This window comes from Ascidia mentula, chromosome 9 (genome assembly GCF_947561715.1).
Source record: "Ascidia mentula chromosome 9, kaAscMent1.1, whole genome shotgun sequence".
In the NCBI taxonomy this organism is placed as follows: Eukaryota; Metazoa; Chordata; class Ascidiacea; order Phlebobranchia; family Ascidiidae; genus Ascidia; species Ascidia mentula.
This window is the reverse complement of record NC_138574.1, coordinates 9,638,429-9,660,894: the sequence shown is the minus strand read 5'-3', so window position 1 is coordinate 9,660,894 and position 22,466 is coordinate 9,638,429. Positions and strand designations below refer to the sequence as shown.

The following is a 22,466-nucleotide window of genomic DNA, read 5'->3' as shown; positions in this document are numbered from 1 at the left end:
TCTTTCCATGCGATTTGCCGGATTCTATTATCAGAACGGATATTTAGCAGCAGTGTTCAAGAGGTATACACAAAGTTCTTGTGTTCAGCTTGCTGCACAATTGGACGAAAGGGCGCCAATGTGGCGTGGGACGTTCAGTAGTGAAGATCCCGTTGCTTTTTATGTGTATTTATGTTGATTTAGGTCATTTCACACATGCTTTGCAGCGATACGCTGAATGTATGTGGGAATAACTGGCTACAAAACGTTTATTTACTTCTAGCGGGTGCAGAAAAAATTCCACATAATAATTATCTTCACGAAAACATTACACTGAGCTCATTCTCCTAGTTAACCACTATTAGGAAAGCGGGTACACCATGTTACGTCCTGAATAAGAAGGAATCGCACACCCAACAAGCGACAAACCTGCTTTGTTAACTTCATAAAACATGCCTCCAAAGTTTTCGGTGTTGTTGAGGTGGAAAATGTCAGGACGAATAGGAATTATTGCGGACTAATTTCCGACTAAACTATAATCTAAGATTGTTATGCAGGAAACTGCGATTTGATGTGGCTTTAAACCACCATGTTAAATCATTAGCTTCGAAAACGAAGTCAGTTCATCACCATCAAGCTAAAGCGAAATTAACGTCATTTTGGTTCAAAATTAACGTCAGTTTGGTTATGGAACCGGTTTGCGCATAGACTGGAACTGTTGTTGCCTAATTAACAGGGTATGGTACATCAGAATCTAATAAAGTGTCATTTAACATTTTCCATCCAGGACACACTGGTTACATAATACGACAGCCTTCTGAATAATTTAGAAATGCGTTGGTTGTAGAAATTTGGTGGCGACGACAAAACTAATTTAAACGATTCTGGCGCTTTGAGATTTAATTATTTTCGACAGAAAAACAACCAATTTTGATCTATTTTATTAGTCCTGACGATCGATAAACAGTTGAAAAACAAAGGGCATTCACTCAATCGTTCAAAATGTCATAGACGATACTGAAATACAACGCGGACAACGGAAATGCGCCTGGGGCGTTAGATATTAATTAATACTTTAAAGAAGGTGGAGGATTGCGCATTCGCGAGCAAGCCGAGACCGCACCGGCGCACTGTAAGCCTCTTGCGGCAGCCATGCCAACACGATCACGAAGGATTGACTAAGGATAGTTTTTCGTTGTAAACAGTGGTTGGTTTGTCTGTGGCTAAACACGAATGAACGCCGTTGTGGAACCGATCGAACAAGATTCGCCGAACTGCGGACCACAACATACAGAAGATCTGCATATCTTACATATTCTCTACCCAACATTGGTACACAACAAAATACACGGCATTGATTTTTGAGTGCGAGTCGCAGGTTAATGCCAAGGCCACCTTATGCTCCTGTCGCTTTGCATGCAACTGTGTTCCCACGATAAACTGGTGGGAAAAACCGTATTAACAATTAAGCATTCACGTTCACACGCGTTGCGCTGCCCAGTTCGTGATAGTTCAAGCTTTGCGACAAGCCATGATAGCCGATCAACAGCGTCATTTTAAATGAACCATTGAGCTAATCTTGTTCTTCTTGTGTGCTGAAGTAAGTGTTTTGAATACACTGCACGAGTGCAGTTAGCACAAGCAAAAGTTGTTTGCTTCATTAAGTAAACATATGCACCCAACACAAGAAAAACTACAACAAACATGTTGCTTTAAATATTAGCTCAAAGAAGTTAGTAGTCCATTAAAGGCACGACAACAAGGGCAGTGGTTTTGAAAATTCGCATAGAACCGCCATAATTTGAGGCGAAACCTCTACTCCCTCATTTAATACGGCTCGCGTCGAAACAACCTTGAAGCACACGTATACCGTCGAATACGGGCATGACTTGCACCTTGCCACAAGCCGTGAGCCGCAAAAATTACCGCCGCCTGAAATACCGACGCGGGCAACGGTGCGAGACCAGTCGTGGCGGGGAGCTCCACAACGCCGAGTGACCTTTCAATGAACCCCGGTATGAGGAGCTGACCTTCAGGTGAACCCGGGCACCGGTGGGGCTTGCGCAGTGGAGCGCCAGGGCGCCACAAGCGGCAGAAAGCGCTTCGCAGCCCGAGGTGCTTGTTTGTGTTTGCACAATCGCCGTGAGCGGATTAGGTGCGGTTTTGGTAAGGAATTAAACGCATGCAGTACGTGGCCCGGGGCTGATTGCTATGGCAACGTTAGTGCGTTTTAGTTTTAAACTCAATACGTAACTATAGACGGTGCAAAGATTCTTGTTTAAATTTTCTCACTCCAACGTACAAAAGCAAGGCGTGCGGTTTGTTACAATCAAGAATTGTTATTGCAAAGAGCACATCAATCTTTTGAGGGGTCGATTTCCTAAAATGCGCTCAAGTCGCATCGAAATAGTTCCAATTTGCTTGCAGGCAGTTGTGTTACATTGTTAGCTGAACGTAATGACGAGCGCGTACGCACACGCAGCAAACCACTTACACAGCAACAACCCTCAAAGCCGACATGGAACGCGGCCATTATTCAGTCTTGAACGGTAGTTGGGCTATCCCACCATCGATCGACGCCCGCAACCATAAGCACACAGATAATATCACTTGCGGCATTGTGAGGGAATGTAACGTAGTTGGAACTAACTCCAAGCTAAACAAACTACATCACCATGGACATAAGTGTTTTATACATTGGGAAAAAATATTGGAAAATTTTAATCCTGCAAAATTGGAAGCGATTTTATGGAAAACCAATGACTAAGCATTGCATAGCTTTGTACAAATGGCAGATAAACTTTTTCGAATAATATACGCTTTAAAGACCTTCGAATAAACAAACAATGAAACAAAACGAAAAAAGAAAATGGCATATTGCTGCCCGAAGTACTTGAATGTGGGCGGTTAAGACAACAACGGATTCCCCGGATGAAGGGAGCTTTGAAAAAACAAAATCGGAAGTCAAAATCTGATTCCGTCGACCGACAAAGGAGAACAAGCTTGCGACGTTGCTCACGTCATAGCCACGTTTGATTGCACAGCGGAGGTCGATATTTCGTGCGAGATTACTATCAGCCACGAGTTTGGGACGAGTAATTTTGTTTTCTTTGGAAACGGGCGGTATTTTCGTTGATCCGCGCAAGCACAGCGTTCAAAACGCCCCCAGCGGACAACTGAAGGAGAAGGGTCCTGTTCGGACTTCCGGGACACACCGGCGGTCGTGCGACATGATTGCCACTTTGTGGACGTTAGGACACGCCGCGGAATGGAGCAAACCCAGTGCTTTGACACTTGTTGCGAGCATGTAGAATTTTACAGATTAAATTTATCCTTTGTGTAAAATGAAATGAGATTGAGAAACATTAAATCGAGTTCATGTTTGTACAACCTTTTAATACATTGATGAAACATAAATACAATACATCTTACTGCTATTTCATGCAAAACTGTAAGCTTTATGGCCAATAATAGGGCTAATATATACACGCAAAAGTTGTATAGACCACACCTAACCGATTAAGAAACGTTTTACAGCTGCATACGGACAAAAATGCAGCTAATAAACACAGAAAACCACTAAACTATGTAATACGTGATTGTGAATCTCGCTTACGGTGCACTTTGTTAGCAGTGTAGTCGCTTCATCAAAAAGTTAAGTCCCCACAATCGGCTTCATAAGAGACAAGTTGAGCCAAAATGCGAAAATCCCAGTTTGATAACCGCGTGCTGTGGATGCGTTGGCACTAACTGGTGCCTTTGTAGGAGGCCATTTTGCTTAGCATCGCGTAATATAATCGGCGCAACTCCAAAGTTTGCTGGTTTAATGGCAAATTCCAATTTTTTAACATATTAAAGACAACATATGCGTGCTAATACCGATACCATAATTGTCAGGAAAATGTTGCAGTTTGTTACCTCCTTTAAACAGACAGAAAAAGGATCGGATATAAGCTATAGGTTATACCTGACAACATACACACAGAACAAAGTTTCATAAAGCAACGTAGCATTCACGTAAAGCTAAATAGTTCCCCATCCGGTAAAACAACAAACAAACATAAGCGAAGTCCTCACGGAACACATGCTATATAAAACAGAGTCAAGGTCAAAATGATACATACAACTTCCAGGAATTGGGGAGCTTGGTCCATAGACATCAACATGTAGAAATAAAGGCTACACAAATAAACAGACAGAGCAGGACCAAGCTGTGTAGGTGGGGCTTGCCAATTTCCGGGGATTATTGTCGAATAGCAAGTATCAATAAGCCGCGTGTGGGGGGATGTGTTTACCGAAAGCGAATGTCGGACGCTGCTCATTGTTAGTAAACGTCTATTTTCGGTCCATTATAGCTTCTCAAAGGTCTCAGCGCGGGGGCGCTGTTGTTTAGCAAGCGCGGGCAGTGGATAATGTAAACTCGTTTGAGACAATGTGCCACCAATAGCATGGACGCAAGTTGCAATCTTGCGGAGGACAAAATCAACCCACTGGGGTCACAAGCTGTTATGCTTTACGCGTAAAATGTTTAAGGCCCTTCGGTTTTGTTATGGTAGGAATCGCGTGGTCTACTGTTTGTAGCCTGTGCCACGTTTACCGCTTGTTAAAGCTTGTTTATCATCTTTGGCGTGAGCCCTACAACACCGTTTTGAAAGCTGCTTCAGTGCCGCATATTTCGCTGTACAAATATTTTGCAAATTTGTTTGTTGAAAGTTTAAACAGGTGAATTTCACTGTGCTGAATTTATTTGGTAAAGCATCAATTAACGAATACAAGCTTGTTTTTGAAAATCTATATAAGGCAGCAAAAGCAGCCAATCAGGTTGGAATCAAGGGTGGGCAACTAATAGCAATCTTTCGCTCTATCGCAAATACTGATTTGTTTGTTTGCGAACAAACATATTCACATATACTTGGACACAAACACGTGTTACGACGAAACAAGACTTTCGCTAACTCATATGAAAGTGAATGTATTCAGTCCGACAAAAACCTAGTGGTTTTGATCTTCGTTTACAAATACACTCTACAAGCTGTTTTTTGCCTCTAATGGGTTTGAATCGTTTGCCACATGACCCATATTTGCAAAACAGAAATTTTCCAATGATGCTACCAGCATATATGGTTGCAAAAATACAAAACAAACGAATCTGACGTTAAAAGGGTTTTTGCATAGGATCCTGCCAAATAGTAGTTCTCATAATTGACAACACGTATATTACCGTCTATCCAACCGCAGTTTCCTAGAAATGGGTGAGTAGCAGTCTAATGAGAACTGCTCCGGCAGTCGGAAAAGATCGTGATTTCCTCAATCGAACACTCGCTAAAGTGGATCCGTGTAATTTGCCTAATTTTTTCAGCAACGAAAGCACTCGTTACAAGACCTGTCGTTTCCCAGGTTGTTTGAAAATAAGCAGCTAGGCGAGCAGTTAATTAAATGCGCAGCTGTACAACGGTGTCTTTGAACTTCGCCGTTACGGAAAGTGTCTGTAACGATACGAGGCCAATTTTGCATGCGATAGTTAATATCCAGACCGCCAACATGTATTTTATTTTACCTTCACTGCGATTTGGTTATAAATTAATCGAGTCTGGTTATAATGGAAATGAACATGAAGTTGCTGCTTTTCACTGGGATTTAAGCACAAACTAATAGGAAACGTCAAAGGGTGGATTTTTATTATCGGGTTTGAAAAATTGTGACAATCTAAATCGAAAGTGAAGTTCATTTTTGATTTAGTAACATTAGTCAACGAACCGTAAAATGTTTTCAGCGCTTACGTGAGCACTAGTTTACTGTTTTATTAAAACACTACCCAATAAACTATTTATGCGTGTACTGTGAAACAAGCAAGTTCGGAGATGATTTCTGCGAGAAAAACTTATCCACGCATTTACATGAACAAAGACTCGAAACAAAGTCGTTCCCACGCAACCTGTGAGTTTCAGGAGATGTTGGTGGTGGCTCGAAATCCAAGGAACGTTTCCTTGTATATCGCGGCGGGAACAACAAGCGTGGAGGCGAGAGGATATGAATGTCGGACCAGTCATGGTATCGAAAGAAACCAGTGAGGAAATAAAAGAAACCTTTTGCTTGACAGCTTTATGAGGGGTATTTTGAACACATATGTGAATGATGGCAACGCTATTTTGAACACATATGTGAATGATGGCACCTATAGGTGCTGCTGTGATAATGCAAAATCAGCTCTTACTGATTCGAGAGCTTTGATAATTGAATCATTCGATTGGGGATAGCAAAATTATTCTTCGTAATCCTGGAAGAATATTGAACCCGGCTTAGCATTTGGTTCTGGCATAAAGAAACCTTTGTAATTTATTTCCCGTTTCTCAACCATTTCGCTCAATCAGCCTTGTGTAACACAACAGACATAGACAATACAGCGCAGGGCTCGCTGAAACGTGATAGGTGTGCGCACATTAAACTACCTGATTATACCGAGCCACGAAACACACCACGGTGGAGTTGTTTACCAAGCGACAGTCACGCCTGGGCGAGACATTGTATGCCGAGTTAGGAAAGAACCAGAACATGGTTTTCGTGCCGAAGCACTTGTAATCTGTATTTAAACCGACAGCTTTAGTTTCATAAAGCTTGCCGATTTTAGCGGCTGTCGTCGGTAATTTATTCAGTTTGGATTGAATGCCTGTCTGGCGATTGCGATGTACCCGTATTCTCATGCATTAAAAATATATGTATCAAAATGTTGGTACCTCTGCAACGCTCAGCTCCCGGAAATCCGTTGTGATGTGCGCCTCCTGGCGGCGAAAACGACTCGTCCCGCATCATGGTTCGTTCGTTGCCTCCATCTGCAAAATAAGATCGTTGCTTAGATTTATATGTCGTGAATTCGCTACAATGTTAAAGCAATGATACAATGTATGTAAAGCAGGGCGACCAAGAAATCACAGAGTCCCATATGTCGCATATCACAATCCACACGCACTACCAACGGAAGAGACAACCGACAAAACCACAAAAATCATCTTCGACATTTTCGTTTGGATAACGAAGCAAATTTTCAGCCAAACTTACCTTGCGGGTAATAGCCCGCGTTAGGATAGTACTGCTCATGACGCAACATTCCCCTGTCATGGTAATCATTCCATTCCCGTTTTACAGGCAGTCCGTTGGGGCCCATACCGACATTAACGGAGTCGTTTGGAACCCCAGGAACCCAGGGCCCTGCTTGAACACCGTTTTGGCGCCTGTGGTGAGCGTATGGCGGATGCTGCAAGGTACGACCGTTCTGCACACCACAGTTGCCGTAATTTGTGTAATTCGCACTGTACGAGTCCCTCGGGTTCGAGTAAGGCTGCGAACGTTTCAGAGGGGCCATAGTATCACCCAGTTTGGGTGGCTGCCCTCCCAAACTCGACTTCCGCGAAGTCGGCGCGTGAGAAAGCCTTTTACCATTGGGAAAAAACTTCTCAATTGTTCTTTCGGTAAGAAAACCCAGAGCCCTCATCGTTGAAGCGGCGTTTGGGGGCTGATTGGCATTTGGGGCCATTCCTGGAGGAAACCCACCAGGGGTTGCTGGGGGTGCTTGGGGGTAGGCGTTAAGGTTTGGACCTGTGCTAGGATGATAAGCGGCGGGTTCGTTTTTCACAGCGTATGGTTGGGGTTGTATGTTTGGGTCCGATCCGAAGTGCGCACAAGACGAGTTTAAGTTCGGTTGTGGGGCCGAAGGAAAATGACTGATCCCGTTGTACGTTGCGTTGTTATTGTCGTTAAAACTGGCCTCGTAGCCGTTTCTGATTGGCTGCGTCTTGCCGTTGCATCCACCAATCGCAAGCGAGGCGAACTCGATGCTGTCTAGTTCAGCGAAATTGGTGGCCATTTCGATAGAATCCGACAAGCGGAATAGAGAGTAATAAATTCAATTAGTCACTTAATCCTAATTAGCCGATCTGTGAAGAGCCGAAAAATCAGTTCAACTAAAGGTGAATTTGCACAAATCGATAGCGTGAATAAAATTCGGTGAAAACAACAGTAATAACAGCGCTACGGCCAACAAAAAAAACTGCACGATAGGAAATTGACAGTGCCACTTGCCACACAAGGCATATTTTTTAATTAGTCAAGTGCCAATTACTCAATATCAGCAGAAAAACCGCGGCATTCGCGTGCAACTCTCCCAATTGCTTGGAGCAAAAATAGATACAGAACTGGGTAATTGTTTGTCTTGATATGAAGTGGGTACAGCATTGGTCCTGCGCTACGGCAACTTACGCACGTACACCGAGAACACGGAAGGTGACAATGGCATAGTTACCAGTGGCGATCAACTTCACGAAAAAGGTCACGTCCGTTCAATAATGCCTTTGCTGGGCACTTTTTTTGTTGTATTTGTATTTAACTGATACTCACATATTCAAAATAACCTGTATCATTTACAATAACAATTTCCATCTAGCAGCTGGAAACCTTTACTTGAACTCCATTTTTGGGTATAAACACGCTTTACCCGAAAATGATACTGGGTCTGAATACAAAGCGTATCTCATCCTACAAGGTTTCTCCAAGGCAGTTTCGCCCACTGAAACCTCACAAACGTTGACGGAACAATAACAGAACCGCCATCCACACATAAACAAACCTGCAAACGTGAAATTAGCCACCGCAGAGAAGTGCGAACAATGGCTTGGGTGGCGCGGAATTTTCCACCTGCGCTAGGCCCTATTCATTTGTATCATGCACAAAAAGTCGCATCACGCGTTTTACTATCTGGTAATTAATTATTTTTGTGCGTTTCCTAACGGCGCGCTTCCATAAAGTCGTGACCACCATCACTTGGTCTCTCAAAAATTTCTACGCCTTCCTGAATGTCAGGTCTTCTATCGAATCCAGAAAGTTTCTCGCGAGTTTCTAGAGACGAAGCTTAGCGCCAGCAGCGCGAATTAAGCGTACCCTCAAGCGAATAACGGTGCGCGTGGATTAGCGCTTGTCAATAAGGCTGTCCTGTCTTTTTCTAAAACTACCTAGTCGCCATTGCGTAATCAGACCCTGATAGACAAATTATGGTTGCAGAAAACACAGCTATAATAACTTGATCTTGCGGTTGCCTGCCCAACCCTCTTGTAGCGTTGTGCGACCACATTGGAGTAACTGCACCGTGTATATGAATCACAACACCGCTGCACCCACTCAACAGACGGCAAGGATTAAAGACAACATGAACACAAAGTGTACCAGACACGCAAAATAACGAAATAACTGAAGCTGACTGGGCTCGTATAACTTACTTCAAATCAAATGCCTCACGGCTAGTACAAGCCAATCGAGCGGTAATTATGCGTCGACTCTATGCCTTGTACCGACCAGGAAAGTCGACTGCGCCCGACAACGGAATCAAGTGTAAGCTAGTATTTACATAATGCGCCTTGAGGTGTCTGATTTGTTACGTGCGCGAAACGAGGCGAGGCCTATCCGCTGGAATGCGGTCGTCATTCGTTTCGTTGAAGGATTTTTTTGTGCACTACGGTCTTATGTCACCCGGCGCCCGCAGAATTCCAACGTTGCATTGCTTCGTTCCGACGGTTTTGCATTCTCCAGGCGATTTGTACGCATTGTTGTATATGTTGTACTGCTTGTTGCGATCAATAGCCGTAACGAGTTTTGTACGCAATGAGGGCCGGTGGAGTATATATAGGTAGGGGAATCTACATAGTTTTAAACAAGGGCGCCTTATTGAAGCCAACAAAGTGACAATTCAAGGTCTCTTCGAAAAGTTTGTTGCTGGTACCGCCAGGCCTACTCATGTCAAGAAGACTAACGGAAAAAAAGTTTCTGTTTCGGCGATTGGGTCGCTGTTATGAAACTAAACACGCAAGTCAACACAACGCAGAAAAAAGTATACGAAATTTGCACAAACTTAACATGTATTCTAAGATTCGCCAAAACACGACAAATCCGTATGGTTAACTTGCAGACAAGTTCAACGTAGACCTGACATAACGCGTTACCTTAGACGATCATTTAATGGTGTATCCTTATCATCGATCATGCATCACTACACCCACAGCCGAAGGAGACATGTTTTCGATGGAAAATTAACACCAACCGCATCTTTTTATAGAGCTCTTTGCGACTTCAATTAGGAGACCACGATGAAAAAGTCGTTTGATCGCGACTTAAACTGCGATCATTGCCCGCACGCAATGGAAGACGACTCGCCGCAACTTCAGCGCCTTGGTACACTCAATTAACGCCTACACGCCCAACTGCCAGCTGCACGGGTACAGTAGTTTTTAAACTTTCCTCGTGATTTTGTCGCAGTTAGGTTTATGCAAGATCGAAACCGCGAGACTTTGTTAATTTTATCACGTTGGGCCATTCCTTGTAGCTTGTATCTGCTTTGGCAACATAGTTTTGTTTCAATTAGGCGTCATTGTGACCACAAGATCTGCCTTTTTATAAATCTACCGTGCAATTCACGTTTCTGTATTAAAATTTTTGCAAGTACGTAACAAACGATATCGACTAATGCTCTGTTACCCGACGAATTACAAAACTTACGGACAAAAAAGGCAATTTTTAATGCACCGCAACCCCCAAACTTGGCAAAATTCCATCGAAATTTGCCTCAGCAGGACCTTCCATCTCCGCTACACAAGCTCTGCACGTTGACTGATTCGACGTTCACGCGCATGGCTCCTTTATTTATACGCGCGTGGCGCAGGCAAGAGTTATTTGCGTCAATAAAATATCCCGCAGTATATTGCTCTACGTCATTTCCTTGAAAATAACAATGCTGCAAGTTGTATCGCGGCTCCGTTACGTGTTGCAAGTAAAACAAATGCGCTTGTTTTCGCCGTTTTAAAGGAAGCTTTACGGTAGTGCGAATTTAAAAGGTTGTTTATGTTGCCAAACGGAAGTGTAACGCACCGCCTCAGATGCATTTTGATGGGAGCGTAATTGGCAAGAAGTGTTGATCTCACCGTTACATCAACGTGCGCGCTTTGCCTTATCTTTGGCATTTGCCTTATCTTTCGAAACATATGTACTGCCGAAATACTTTAACTGGCCACTATGTTGCGGAAATATTTTGTACGTTTTCCTCACAATATTACCTGGTTTATTGCAATGCTGTGGCATGCAAACAAATCAGTTGAAGGATCTATCTTGACGCCACTAAAGCGCAAATGTGATAAAACGTAAAAATATATTTAGTAATATTTTTCCAGCTGTATTTATATAACCTACTGCGTTTTTGGCACTGACTGTCAATTCACTCGAAAGCAATCTTTCCATTTACTTACTTCTGCACTGTATAGAGATAATACGCAGAACAAAAGCAAATGAGTTTTCGAACCTTATTAACCACAGAAAGAAGCTACTATTGTGCGCCGGTCGTCTCGCCAATACTCATTTCTCTATATCCGCGATGACAATTGCAACAATCAAAGTTGTTGAAAAGAATATAGGACCGAGTAGTGCCATTTGGCATGCGGCAGTGGCTATTTCGGGAAAAAAATCCAAAGCAACTGCATACGTGCACCAAGGTGGACGACAAATGGATACCTTGGCTGCAAGGAAAAGAGGCTTCGCTACTGGCGTATGCGCATGCTTGGAAAAACCCAAACCGCCCATCAAGCGTATGGTGCCATCTGATGGCTACTGTGGCGTAAAAGACCGGAGAGGTTTGACGGCGGGACTTTCCCGCTTATCAATGCGCTTGAGTATCGTTCATAGACTTGAGTAACGACTGAAGACGGGAAAAAAGTTATTTGCCGGTCCGGCCAAAGATGGAAAATTACGTCACGAGTTTTAATAAAGGAGATTCTGAAACCGATGAATGGGCGTTTGCGAGGTCAAAAGGGCGGCGGTGACCTGTGACGCTAACGACGATACGTTAGGAAAGTCTTGGAGTTTCGAGGCCTACAGCTCAAGAGTTTCTTTTAGCAAGCAACAAGTTTCAAGTTGAAACTCTGTCGCAATTGCAACACTGCAAAAAAGTGGACAATACGGTGTAGACTTGCACCGCAGGCGTTAATGAGCACTTCGATTCTAACGTGAAATTGTTGTGAAAAATATACGGGAATTGGTCCGTACTTAATAAAATACAGCACCGTATGTTTCTCCTAATTCAAGTTTTCGTTTATAAATGTTCTTAAAAACACCAGTATATCAGCTATACGGGGAACATTGCTGTGGGGTGTTCAGGTTTTCTTTACATGTACGTCTTCTTGATACACTGTGGTAAACTTCAGTGCCATGAGTAATACCTTTGCCACAAAAAGAAGCAACTTTGAACGCGCCAGAAGTTTCAACACTGCAAGAATTAACTACACTTACAACCTCTTGTCAATAAACACACGAAGCTGCATAAACGTATTCGAAGATGTGTGCTCAGTAAAAAAAATATCTTTCATAAGCTAAATCTTCTAAAACGTAGGCCTATGTTACAAAAGAAGCATCGCACCACACAAGCCTCACGAAACGAGAGGAATTGTGCAAGACAAAAGGCAATCCACTTATGAGATGTTGTCTTCCGCAATTCCATGTAACAAGTTGTGTCACAGTCGCATTTTCCCGACGTCGTTGGTCATTAAAGAATGGAAAGGAAATGTCGAATTGATCAGAAAAATTTGAAAAGGAACTCAGTGAAAGTGACGCACATTATTTTCAAACTGTCGGAAACAATAGTTACATAAAAACCAGAGCGGTATTTCCAGTTTTGAATTATTTTCGTACTTTCATAAATCTCGTGAAGAAAGCGCGAAAGCAGTTGTTTGGCAATAAGATTTTAAGGCGTGTCCCTTTGCTGGACTTTCGAACGCTACTAACTTACTGACTATTTTTTATTTAAAAGGGCCAATGAACGAATACTCGTTTAAAAGAAAACGATTTTCATAATTTTTTAACGGCCCAATAAGGAATACAAAACAATTATGTTAAAAATGAAATTTACGTAAACAAAGTTGTGAACGACGTTTCGATTGACTGGAAATCCAATTACAGTAAAAACATTACGTAGGAAGGTGGTAGTTACGCCAAAAGCCCTTTTCAGATAATTTCTCTAATTAATCGGCGCCATTCGTCGCAAATCGCATTATTACAATTAAGTCGACGATGAAAATTCCGAACGTACCGCGTGGAGGGTTTCGCAGAAAACGGCGCTGGAATTTCAAATAGCGAGCGACGGAGAGAAGTTCACTTTTTTCTTGGCGAAAACAGTTGGGCGCACATGCAAATTATGTGGAGATATCGGTCGACAACTTCAGGACGGATGCTCCAGGGGAAATTTTATTGGCGAGTGAAGGTTTTCCTTAAAGTAAGTATAGGTTCCTACAGGTTAGCATAGGTATGGTGGCCTATGGAGTGCCACCCAAAAAATCAACAATGGACATCAAAATAAAATGAATAATGATTTGCAAATGAAAATTAATTTGCAAATAAATATCAAATTGCAAATGAAAAGTAATTCGCAAACGAAAAGTAATTTGTAAATAAAAATCAAATTGCAAATGAAAAGTAATTTGAAAATGAAAATGATTTGCAAATGAAAAGTAATTTGCAAACGCAAAGTGATTTGAATTTTTTTTCGCTGTCTCGACGTGGCCGAGACGTGCCAGTGCCAAGTGTTTCCCAAAGCAAAACAATCACTTGCACTTTTTCTCTAAAGTCAACAAATTGGAAGTTTATTGAATGCGATATTTATTTGAACGAGCAGTGATAACTATAAAAGTTAAAATATACAATTTAACATTTATTTGTAATGTTTTTGTGCTGACTGTGCCTTAACCTTAACCTACGATATGGTCCAGTGCGTGTAACGAGCGAAGGTTATTTCTTGATTTTTCTACATCATCATATGTATTTTTCTTCTGCTTATTTGTCTAAAAATGGCCAATGCATGGCATAAATTTAAAGAAGAGATGAAGCAGAGGCGGTCGAAGGATCCCGCAAATAAGACACCAAAGGGTAATTACGCACAGATTGTGGAAAAAAAATCTTCAACAGTACAAAGATGTAGCCCTAAAGTTTTGGGAAAAGCCCAAAAATATTCCAAGATTGGAGCTCGGGAATTTGTTCCTTACTTGTTCGACGAAATCACCATTGAAAACATTCTTCAGGGTCTAATTCAGACATGGCAGCACACACTAAATCTCTAGGCACATTCATTCCATGTTGTTTCCTCAACTTCTGGTGCATGGCTCTATAACCCAACACTTTCCTGGGCCATTTAGTTCCATATTTACGGCTGTCACTACTTCATGTACACCAACTGAATGATCGGTGTAAGAAATGTCAAAATGCTTGAGTCTGCGACATAACGTTCGCAAGCTCCAAGCATATCGAGGAAAATCTCGTATCACGAAATCTAGAATTTCTTCTCTTTTGATAACCGGCAACATTAGTAAATCGCCAATAACTATATGTTTTGTATTTTCCAATATAACTGTGTCAAAGCGGTCAAAGTTTAAGCCCGACGCAACCGACCATAACGCGCGATAGTGTTTTCAAACTATTTTAGTCACAGACATCGTGAAGCTCTCTATTACTGAACGTTAAATTGTATATTTTCATTTATCAATCTTCTTTAACTTTAAATAAATATGACATTAAATACATTTTAAATTTTGTTGACTTTAGGGAAAAAGTGCAAGTGAGAGTTTTGCTTTGGGAAACACTTGGCACTGGCACGTCTCGGCCACGTCGAGACAGCGAAAAAAAAATTCAAATCACTTTGCGTTTGCAAATCATTTTTATTTTCATATTACTTTTCATTTGCAATTTGATTTTTATTTGCAAATTATTTTTCATTTGCAAATAATTTTTCATTTTATAATCATGTCCATTGTTGATTTTTTGGGTGGCACTCATAGGCCACCATACATAGGTTTGGGGTTTTTCTATCTAGTGTATACATTTCTTGTTTTGCATACTAACAAAGGGTCGTTAATAAACAACGACGAACACAATTGAAGTTACGTGACTCTCCACACGCATCAGCCAAGTGCGAAAACGAAACAAAAAGCGAAACTGCTCAAAAGTGTTATGCTCCAATTGCTCCACTTTGCGTTCGCTACCAATTTACTGTTGTTAAAATGTGCTAAAAAAAACGATCTTCCAGACAAGGTAACATTTTTTTGATGTGTTATTTTGCGCATATACATGAGGTCAATCCCACGTTCCCATCAACATTTTCTCCATCTTAAAACTTAACGCCAGTTTTACAACATTCTCTATAGATGCATGTTGATGCATTAGCATTAGTGATTGTATATTGATTCTGAACGAAATTTCACAATAGTATAAAGACTGCAAATAAAATGTAATTACCATGGACTTTAAGGTAGTTATAATCACAATGTGCTTTATACATTTCCTGAAAGATACTTTAAAAGTCTACAACACTAAAATGGTATTATATAACTATTTTTATTTGTATAACAGTAAAACATTATTTTTCATTTAACACTCAAATTTTGAAACAACTTCAGTATCGGGCGAATAAATACGACTAACCGAAATTTCTTTGGGTCTCGAAAAAATGCCCAACAAAAACCGTAAGACATGGAATCGGTCACCACGAATTTACACATGGAAACTATAAATGAGTCACTGACATTGCGGATATTGTTTCCTATAGTATGACGTACTTTTCAGATTTTGTGCACGTATGGTTATTCCAGGTCAGGTCGCAACTAGGTCGTCTTCGGTTTCGAAGGGCGTACGAAATTTTTTTTTTCGATATGACGATGTTCGGCCAACTCTTCCACAGTTGTAAACTAAATTGCCGTAACTTCCATATGCGGTTAATTGGGAATTATAGAGTACGGCGCTTATAGGAAACGTGGAACATGGTATTAAGAGTAAAGAGTTGGACAACAAATTCACTCAGCGAAAAGTTTCGCAACTATACTACTGACATTAAAGACTTGTTTTGATAAAAGGCATTTGCATGGGAACTCTGACATATTAAAACCACAACACAGACGCAAGTTTTGCTTTGGAAATTTACTCTCGTATAAAGATAGACTAATTTTTCGGTGAAAACGAAAATTAACCGCTGTGGAAAATCCTGTCAATACATTTAGTGCAATTGCAGAGTGGGTGCAATGTGGCATTGCAGATAAAAGGGTGAAATAACGACACTTTCCCCGAAATGGAGAAATGCGCTTGCCAACTGTATTTACATATTGGGCGGAGAGAATTGTTTTCGACCAAACCCTCTTCAGTTTCTGTGAAATTAGAAGGAAAATACCATATGAGACAGAGAGCTTTCTTGACTCATGATATTGGTTGGGGCCATTAGGAAAATACTACTACACCGGGTCACAAAGTTTTTTCCAAACTTCACCCACATATAAGTCTGTGTAAAACAGAAATCTGTACGAATTTCAATGATTAGGCGTAAACAGGGACACCGCCTGTTATTTTTGTTTATATATTTAACGTGAAATACTACACGAAATCGGAGGGTTAACATTCGCACAGATTTCTATGTTACATAGGCTTATATGTGGATCAAGTTTGGAAAAAACTTTGTGACCCGGTGTAAAAGTATCTTCCGGGCCATTATCGTGTGTCGCATTCCCAGTACATACACAGTTAAGTAATCTTTATTTACACGCATTTTTGTAAATTCTTGAGTTGAAACGTGAATAAAGTACAGAATAAACCAAAAATATTGAACTCTGGAGAAACTTAAGTGTCGATAACAAAGCTGTTTTCTTCATATGGGCAATGACTGTTTTCCAGCTGCATCTGAAATAAAATCATCGTGAACCATGCAAAACAACGGACCTGCGCAAGCTACAATAAAGCAAGACTCCCTCAACTTCCTGTAACGGTTTATAATATTAATAAATCGGAGACCTGGATGCTATTTTAGGTTTTGCCATATCCGTTTGACGAATAGCACACGGAGTGGTCTCAAACTGACCCATTGTTTACAAGGTACAAGCATTAATTAATGGTTGCCTGTGTCCTGAAAAATTGCGTGAGTTCCAAAAAAAGTGGATAAACGATATTAAAACGAAGGCACGGAAGGGTTGCCTTCTACACGTGTACGTAAATCCGATCACTACTGATCTATGATCTGTCAAGGCAGTGGTTGATGAACAACTTGTTACTATTTAGAGATATATACGACCCAAACACTGCTTTCAAAGCCCGTGTTGTCCGTGGACTTTGATCACCAAGCGTGGCATCCACCATTTTGCAAGTTAAAAATACACGCAATCGTTACTTGAGCAGCCTTAATATCTTCATTAGATAGATGTCAAGACAAACAACGACGATTAAACTGACGTTAACTTGGCCGCAGGCACTCGAATTAGATCAAGAAAAGGTGCAGACTTTGGGGAATTAAAAAACGACAACCGGGCATATGAAAACATTGAATATATAATGCATTCTACCGGCATATGATTGCCACGCAAACTATCTTTTAAGTCTTGAAAAGCAACGCAGCTCGTGCAGTGGCAATATACACTTAAGGGGTCAATTCAGGTAAATCGCTGCTACACTTATCCCAAGTTGTTATTGCTAGTCATCCCTAAAACACTCAAAAGTATAGTTCAAAAAAATTTCTTGTAACATTTTCAATTCATGACCCATGCTTAATATTTCATAGGAAACCGACCGCACCTTATATTGGCCCCTAATCGTTCGGTGCAAAACGCAATCATCGGACCTGAAATTGGAATTTTTATTTCGTAACTGCGTATAGTGGTTCCGAGACGCTTTTAGAGCAACGCGAGTGAGCGATACGTAATCGATGACGTCAATTCGCATCCACGGGGAGGTAGTAACCTGCTAATAAACTTCCGCAAGTAGCTATATTCGTGTGCTTAAAGGTAGTACGGCAACCTCTTCAAGTACGCTAACTAGGAGGTAATTAATCGACTGTTTTAAACAAGGCATTACGATGTAAGGCGTGTTCTGTGTGTTCGCCCTATAAGCTAGGGGGTTTACGGCCACCTAATGTGCTATTTACAATTTACTACAAGACCAGAATGACCGAATAGTCTTGCAGGGGAAGGCGAAGTGACATTTTTTGCAAACATAATAACCACGTTCGACATGGTGCAATTTCTGAAAAAAGAAGGCGATATTTCTGCCCAAGATTTTCCATCGCTTTGACAATTCTTAGTTTACGTAAAAATACAACAAAGTCTAACATAAACTGTACACTGCCTATGTAAGCAAATTGGATTGGATGCAAAACATAAAAAATTACAAGAAACATGAAGAAAAATTGGGTTTTATATCAGCTATATATTGTGCGAGGGTGGGTGCTGTCATTTAGGCGCTGATAAGCTCCTTGACATTGATTAATTATTTAGCAGCGCTTCTAAGCTTGGAAACTGTCACTTGAAAAATATCGGTGTCGTGTATTTACTGTGGGCATTTACGTTGTTTTGAAAAAATCCATTTATTTTCCGAAAGTTAAAGCAAGGATTGATTTGTGTCAAAGTACAACCACTTGCACAAAATAAACAAATGTTAATTCCGAGCTCAATTCGAAGGAATCTCCAGCTTGGTGATGAAGTCGCAAGCGAGCGATGGACAAACAGCGACACCTATCGACAAAGCCTACCACCGAAACTCTAACACTAGCTGTCCCCGCCGAGCACAAAAACACAAAAAAGACTGGAGGATACTTCTGCTCAAGCACCCAATACAGCAGCTTTAATTATTGAGAACGTTCTTCCAATTTCGACCACTGTGCAAAGCAGACAACACGAAAATGTCAACACCGTGGCGTGTGGCTTGCTGAAGGTTATGCCGCCTTTAATAAACTTTCATGAAAGATGCAGGTCCTTCTTGACACCGGATGTCTGGAGTATTTATTATTCATAGTGATAAACAATAGCTCGGAGGGGTGATTTTAATGAGGCGTTTCGAAGGCTCACTGCCAGAAACGAGTAATATCTTGGGTCGTATCGCACTGTTGGGGCGTTTATGATAAAACCATCATGACAATCAACTTGGACCAAGTTGGCTTGCCACGTGTGTCTCATCTCGCATTACGATCGTGGTTAAACGAGGTGGGATAGGTATATTTCAACGGATCTCATAAGTTGTATGTGACAGCTTCAGAGAGGCATACTCGGCAGAAAAAAATGTGCCTTCTAGATCATATTAAAAGTGGTGCCCACCAAGTCTACTGGATTTTTGTCCAAAATTAAACCGCATTGATCACCTGCGCCACCAGGAATATGCGTAAATAAGCTTAATATACAGTCGTGTGTTATTGTTTTCGTGGTTTTGGCGGAAAGAGAGACCTTCTCTCGTCCACAATTAAACCCTAGGCCAGGACATAGGACATTAACATTCACCGTCTCATGCACGTCTACTTCATAAATAACCCACAACTCAACATGGCAACTCCCTGTGCCAAGACAAGAAAACGTTCTCAGAACTTACGTTCATTAGCTTAAGTTGTATGCAAAAGGTGACGAACAAGCCTTCTTCGCAACGGTTAACAACTCCACTGGGAATTTTGTTTGGGGGTTGGAATTGCCTTTTACTTGTTACAAAGTTCGGAATCGCAGGTTTCGAAGAGAAATCCGAGCATCTAAAGCACAAGTAAGAGCCACACCGCCTTTAGATACTGAAACACGATCCTAAATGCATTAGAGATTCCAGCAATGAATCCGTTTGCCCCTAAATCTTGAAGCTTTCCCTCGCAGAGGCAGCATAACACACCACATTAAAGAACGCAGTGAATGGATATTATGCTAGCATCAAACCACTCGCTGGGATTATTTGTTTGCATCGCATGGCGGTGTTAAACCTATGCAATATTGTGTCCCTACTTATAAGCAATCATAGCCACAACACAGTCAACACTTAACCCACTGATATGTAATGAGTTCAGAAGGAAAGTGCAACTCATGAACTTTTTAGAGAGAAGAAAGCACAGCGCACATGGCCGGTATTTGTGATGGAAAAAACGTTGCTTTTATCATGAAAGTATAGTGTCAACTTATGGGATAACTTCGAAAACGAGCTTGTAACTTTTACTACAACATAAACGAGGCTTAAAACACGTTAACGGATTATCCACCATAAAAGTACAGTGCGCACTTTCCTGGATTGCAATATTATATGCGGCTTCTGAATGGCGACTGCACCTCAGGCTATATACATCACTCTGTAGTGTCATCACGGGGCGGGAGCGTGGCATGAAAACGCGTAGTATGTTGTTGTTAACGGTCGGAATGCGATCAAGTCTACTGTCGATACACAAACTAGACTGTCGATTCATTAGCAGCCTGTAGCGGACAAGTAATTAGCAGCCAAAATCCGGCAAGAGCCCAACAAACAGACTACATTTGGCGGTATTACTGTGCGAAATCGCCGAGCCATTGGCGAACCTGCTAAGCGGGGCGTTTGCTAAACATGTAACCAGCGCTAACGAGATTCGAAGCGCAGCGTAAGTTGGTACTTTGTTAGTAGTGACACAGGTACCTCCACGATAACGGCCGTCTTATTTAGACTATATGGAATTTGTGTACATTAAATGACCTTTACGAATACAATGGTTACCAAAACTTCTGTAGTTGCAGTAAGTAACATTTTCTTACTGCAGACAGCAATTAAAACAACGGATAACGCAACTAGGTGGGGGAAACAAATTTCGTATAATTTCCGCATGGTTCACGCCCATTGAGCAAACTAAGCTTCACCGCAATTTTGAAAAAATACCAGCGCACAAATTTCTCGAGGATAAGCGGTTCGCGGAAAACGTTTAAACACAGGTGCGATATTGTTGAGGTTTTACAATGGAAGAGTTCTGCGTCAAAATCTTCATAACACACACACGCAAAGCTGTGATCTATAAAAAAATAGGGACAAACCAGCTCCAAATTTTAAGGAGAAAGCAAGGAAAATCGGCCAATCAGCAACAGGTAGCCCCACGGGAGTTTTTATTAATAATCGATAAAAGAGGACCAAATGCAATTTTCCCGACACGCAAAATTGAATTTGGTGGCAAATCGTGAACGAGGTGACGGCCAAGCAATTCAATTTGTCGCCGAAGACAGAGGAGGTGGCTGTCAGGCGTTGTTACATCAAACCTATTTCCGTTGGTGCCCTCTTGAGTAGGGCAAATATGCACACGCCAATAAAGTCTTTGCCCACTACAAGCACTTCTGCAGTAGAAGTGCGCAGAGGCAACATGATCCGTACAGCTGGCGCGGGATGTGCATAACGCTAATCAAAACAACGTTCAGCTTGCCGCCGAGTTCACAATGAGGGCACGGAGTCCCACGGCGGAAGCAACGTGGTAAAAGACCCGGAAGGATTTGTACGCTATAGCATCCTATACCAACACACGTCAAAGCGTCATACGGGCAGTGTGCACTGTTAAAAATTTTCGTAATATTTACTTGAAACGTAACAGTTTTGTATTTACGGCATGGGAACGTAAACTAGATTTACGGAAAATTTCCGTATAATTATGTTGGTTTACGGAAAACATGCCGTAAATATGCCGTAAGTTGCTTTTCACAACTGATAGAACAATGTAACTATATATGTATGGGATGTATATGGCTTGTTAAAAGGTGATATTTCGTGCCAAATGGCATGTTACGTAAATCATCCCATTCAGCTTGTGACAAACTACGTAATATTATATATTGTTTGTTAACTTTCTTAACCGTCTAATATAATAAAGTTCTGCTGCCTTCTTCGCTATAACGAGTTAGTCTATAACGGCTACTACGCATGCGCAAGTTGCCTCGTGGCGAAGCCGAGAGTTGCATCATTCGCGTGCAACATGTTTTTAGTTGCTATAGATTATGTATTGTAGCGATAGAGCAAGTAGCATTAATTGAATAATTACAAATTAATAATGTTTGTTTGGGTTAAGATTTCGTTCTGCTATTTAGTGTAGGGTAAGAATGGTCTCCTTGGCCTGTGATTTGCAATTTTGCAAAAAAATGTTTAACACGTGGGAGGAGAAAATGAAAGATTACAAAAACCACATCCGTCAAGGATTTGAAATGAAATGCCCCGTGGAAAGTTGCAACAAAACTTATTCAGTTGTGTCCTCGTTTTCGTCTCATTTTTCTCGTTGCCACGACGGACTGCAGAAAAAGGCACACGAAACAGATCAGGAAACTTTAACTGAGGAGGTTAATTGTACTCTGTTAGAAACTGAAGAGCAAAGAAGTGTTACATCGCAGATTAACAAAGACTGGGAAAAAGATGTTTTGCTGTTTCATTTTATGCTTCAATATAAATATTTGGTACCAATTCAAACTGTTGATAAAATAATTGTGTATTGGAAACAGTTGCTATCAAAGTACACTTCTCAGATATATTTTCAGCTTGAGTCCATTTTGAAAGATGAAAATGTTTGTACTGATATATCTAGCAAAATACTAGATGATCTCAAAAAGCAGGATTCGCTGAACAGTTTTTTGGATTCTGCCAATTTTGGCTCATCTTATCTAAGAGAACAACAGTTTTTGCAGAAGTTTAATTATGTTCCTCCAATT

The 22,466-nt window shown here is 41.2% G+C and overlaps 1 protein-coding gene across 2 annotated transcripts in view; it reads right to left on the bottom strand.

The window, feature by feature from the left end:
* The window catches only part of LOC145913596 (retinoic acid receptor alpha-like), a 65,039-nt gene that overhangs the window by 22,830 nt on the left and 19,743 nt on the right, over positions 1–22,466 (bottom strand). Inside the window, exons 1-2 of one of the 2 annotated variants that reach the window (XM_083001315.1) lie at positions 7,036–7,840; positions 6,714–6,809 (exon numbers count right to left, since the gene is read on the bottom strand). In XM_083001315.1, the coding sequence (XP_082857441.1) occupies positions 6,714–6,809; positions 7,036–7,840 (901 nt within the window). Of the gene's footprint in view, positions 1–6,713; positions 6,810–7,035; positions 7,841–22,466 lie in introns of those variants that run through there. The other variant, XM_083001316.1, reaches the window with a different exon arrangement.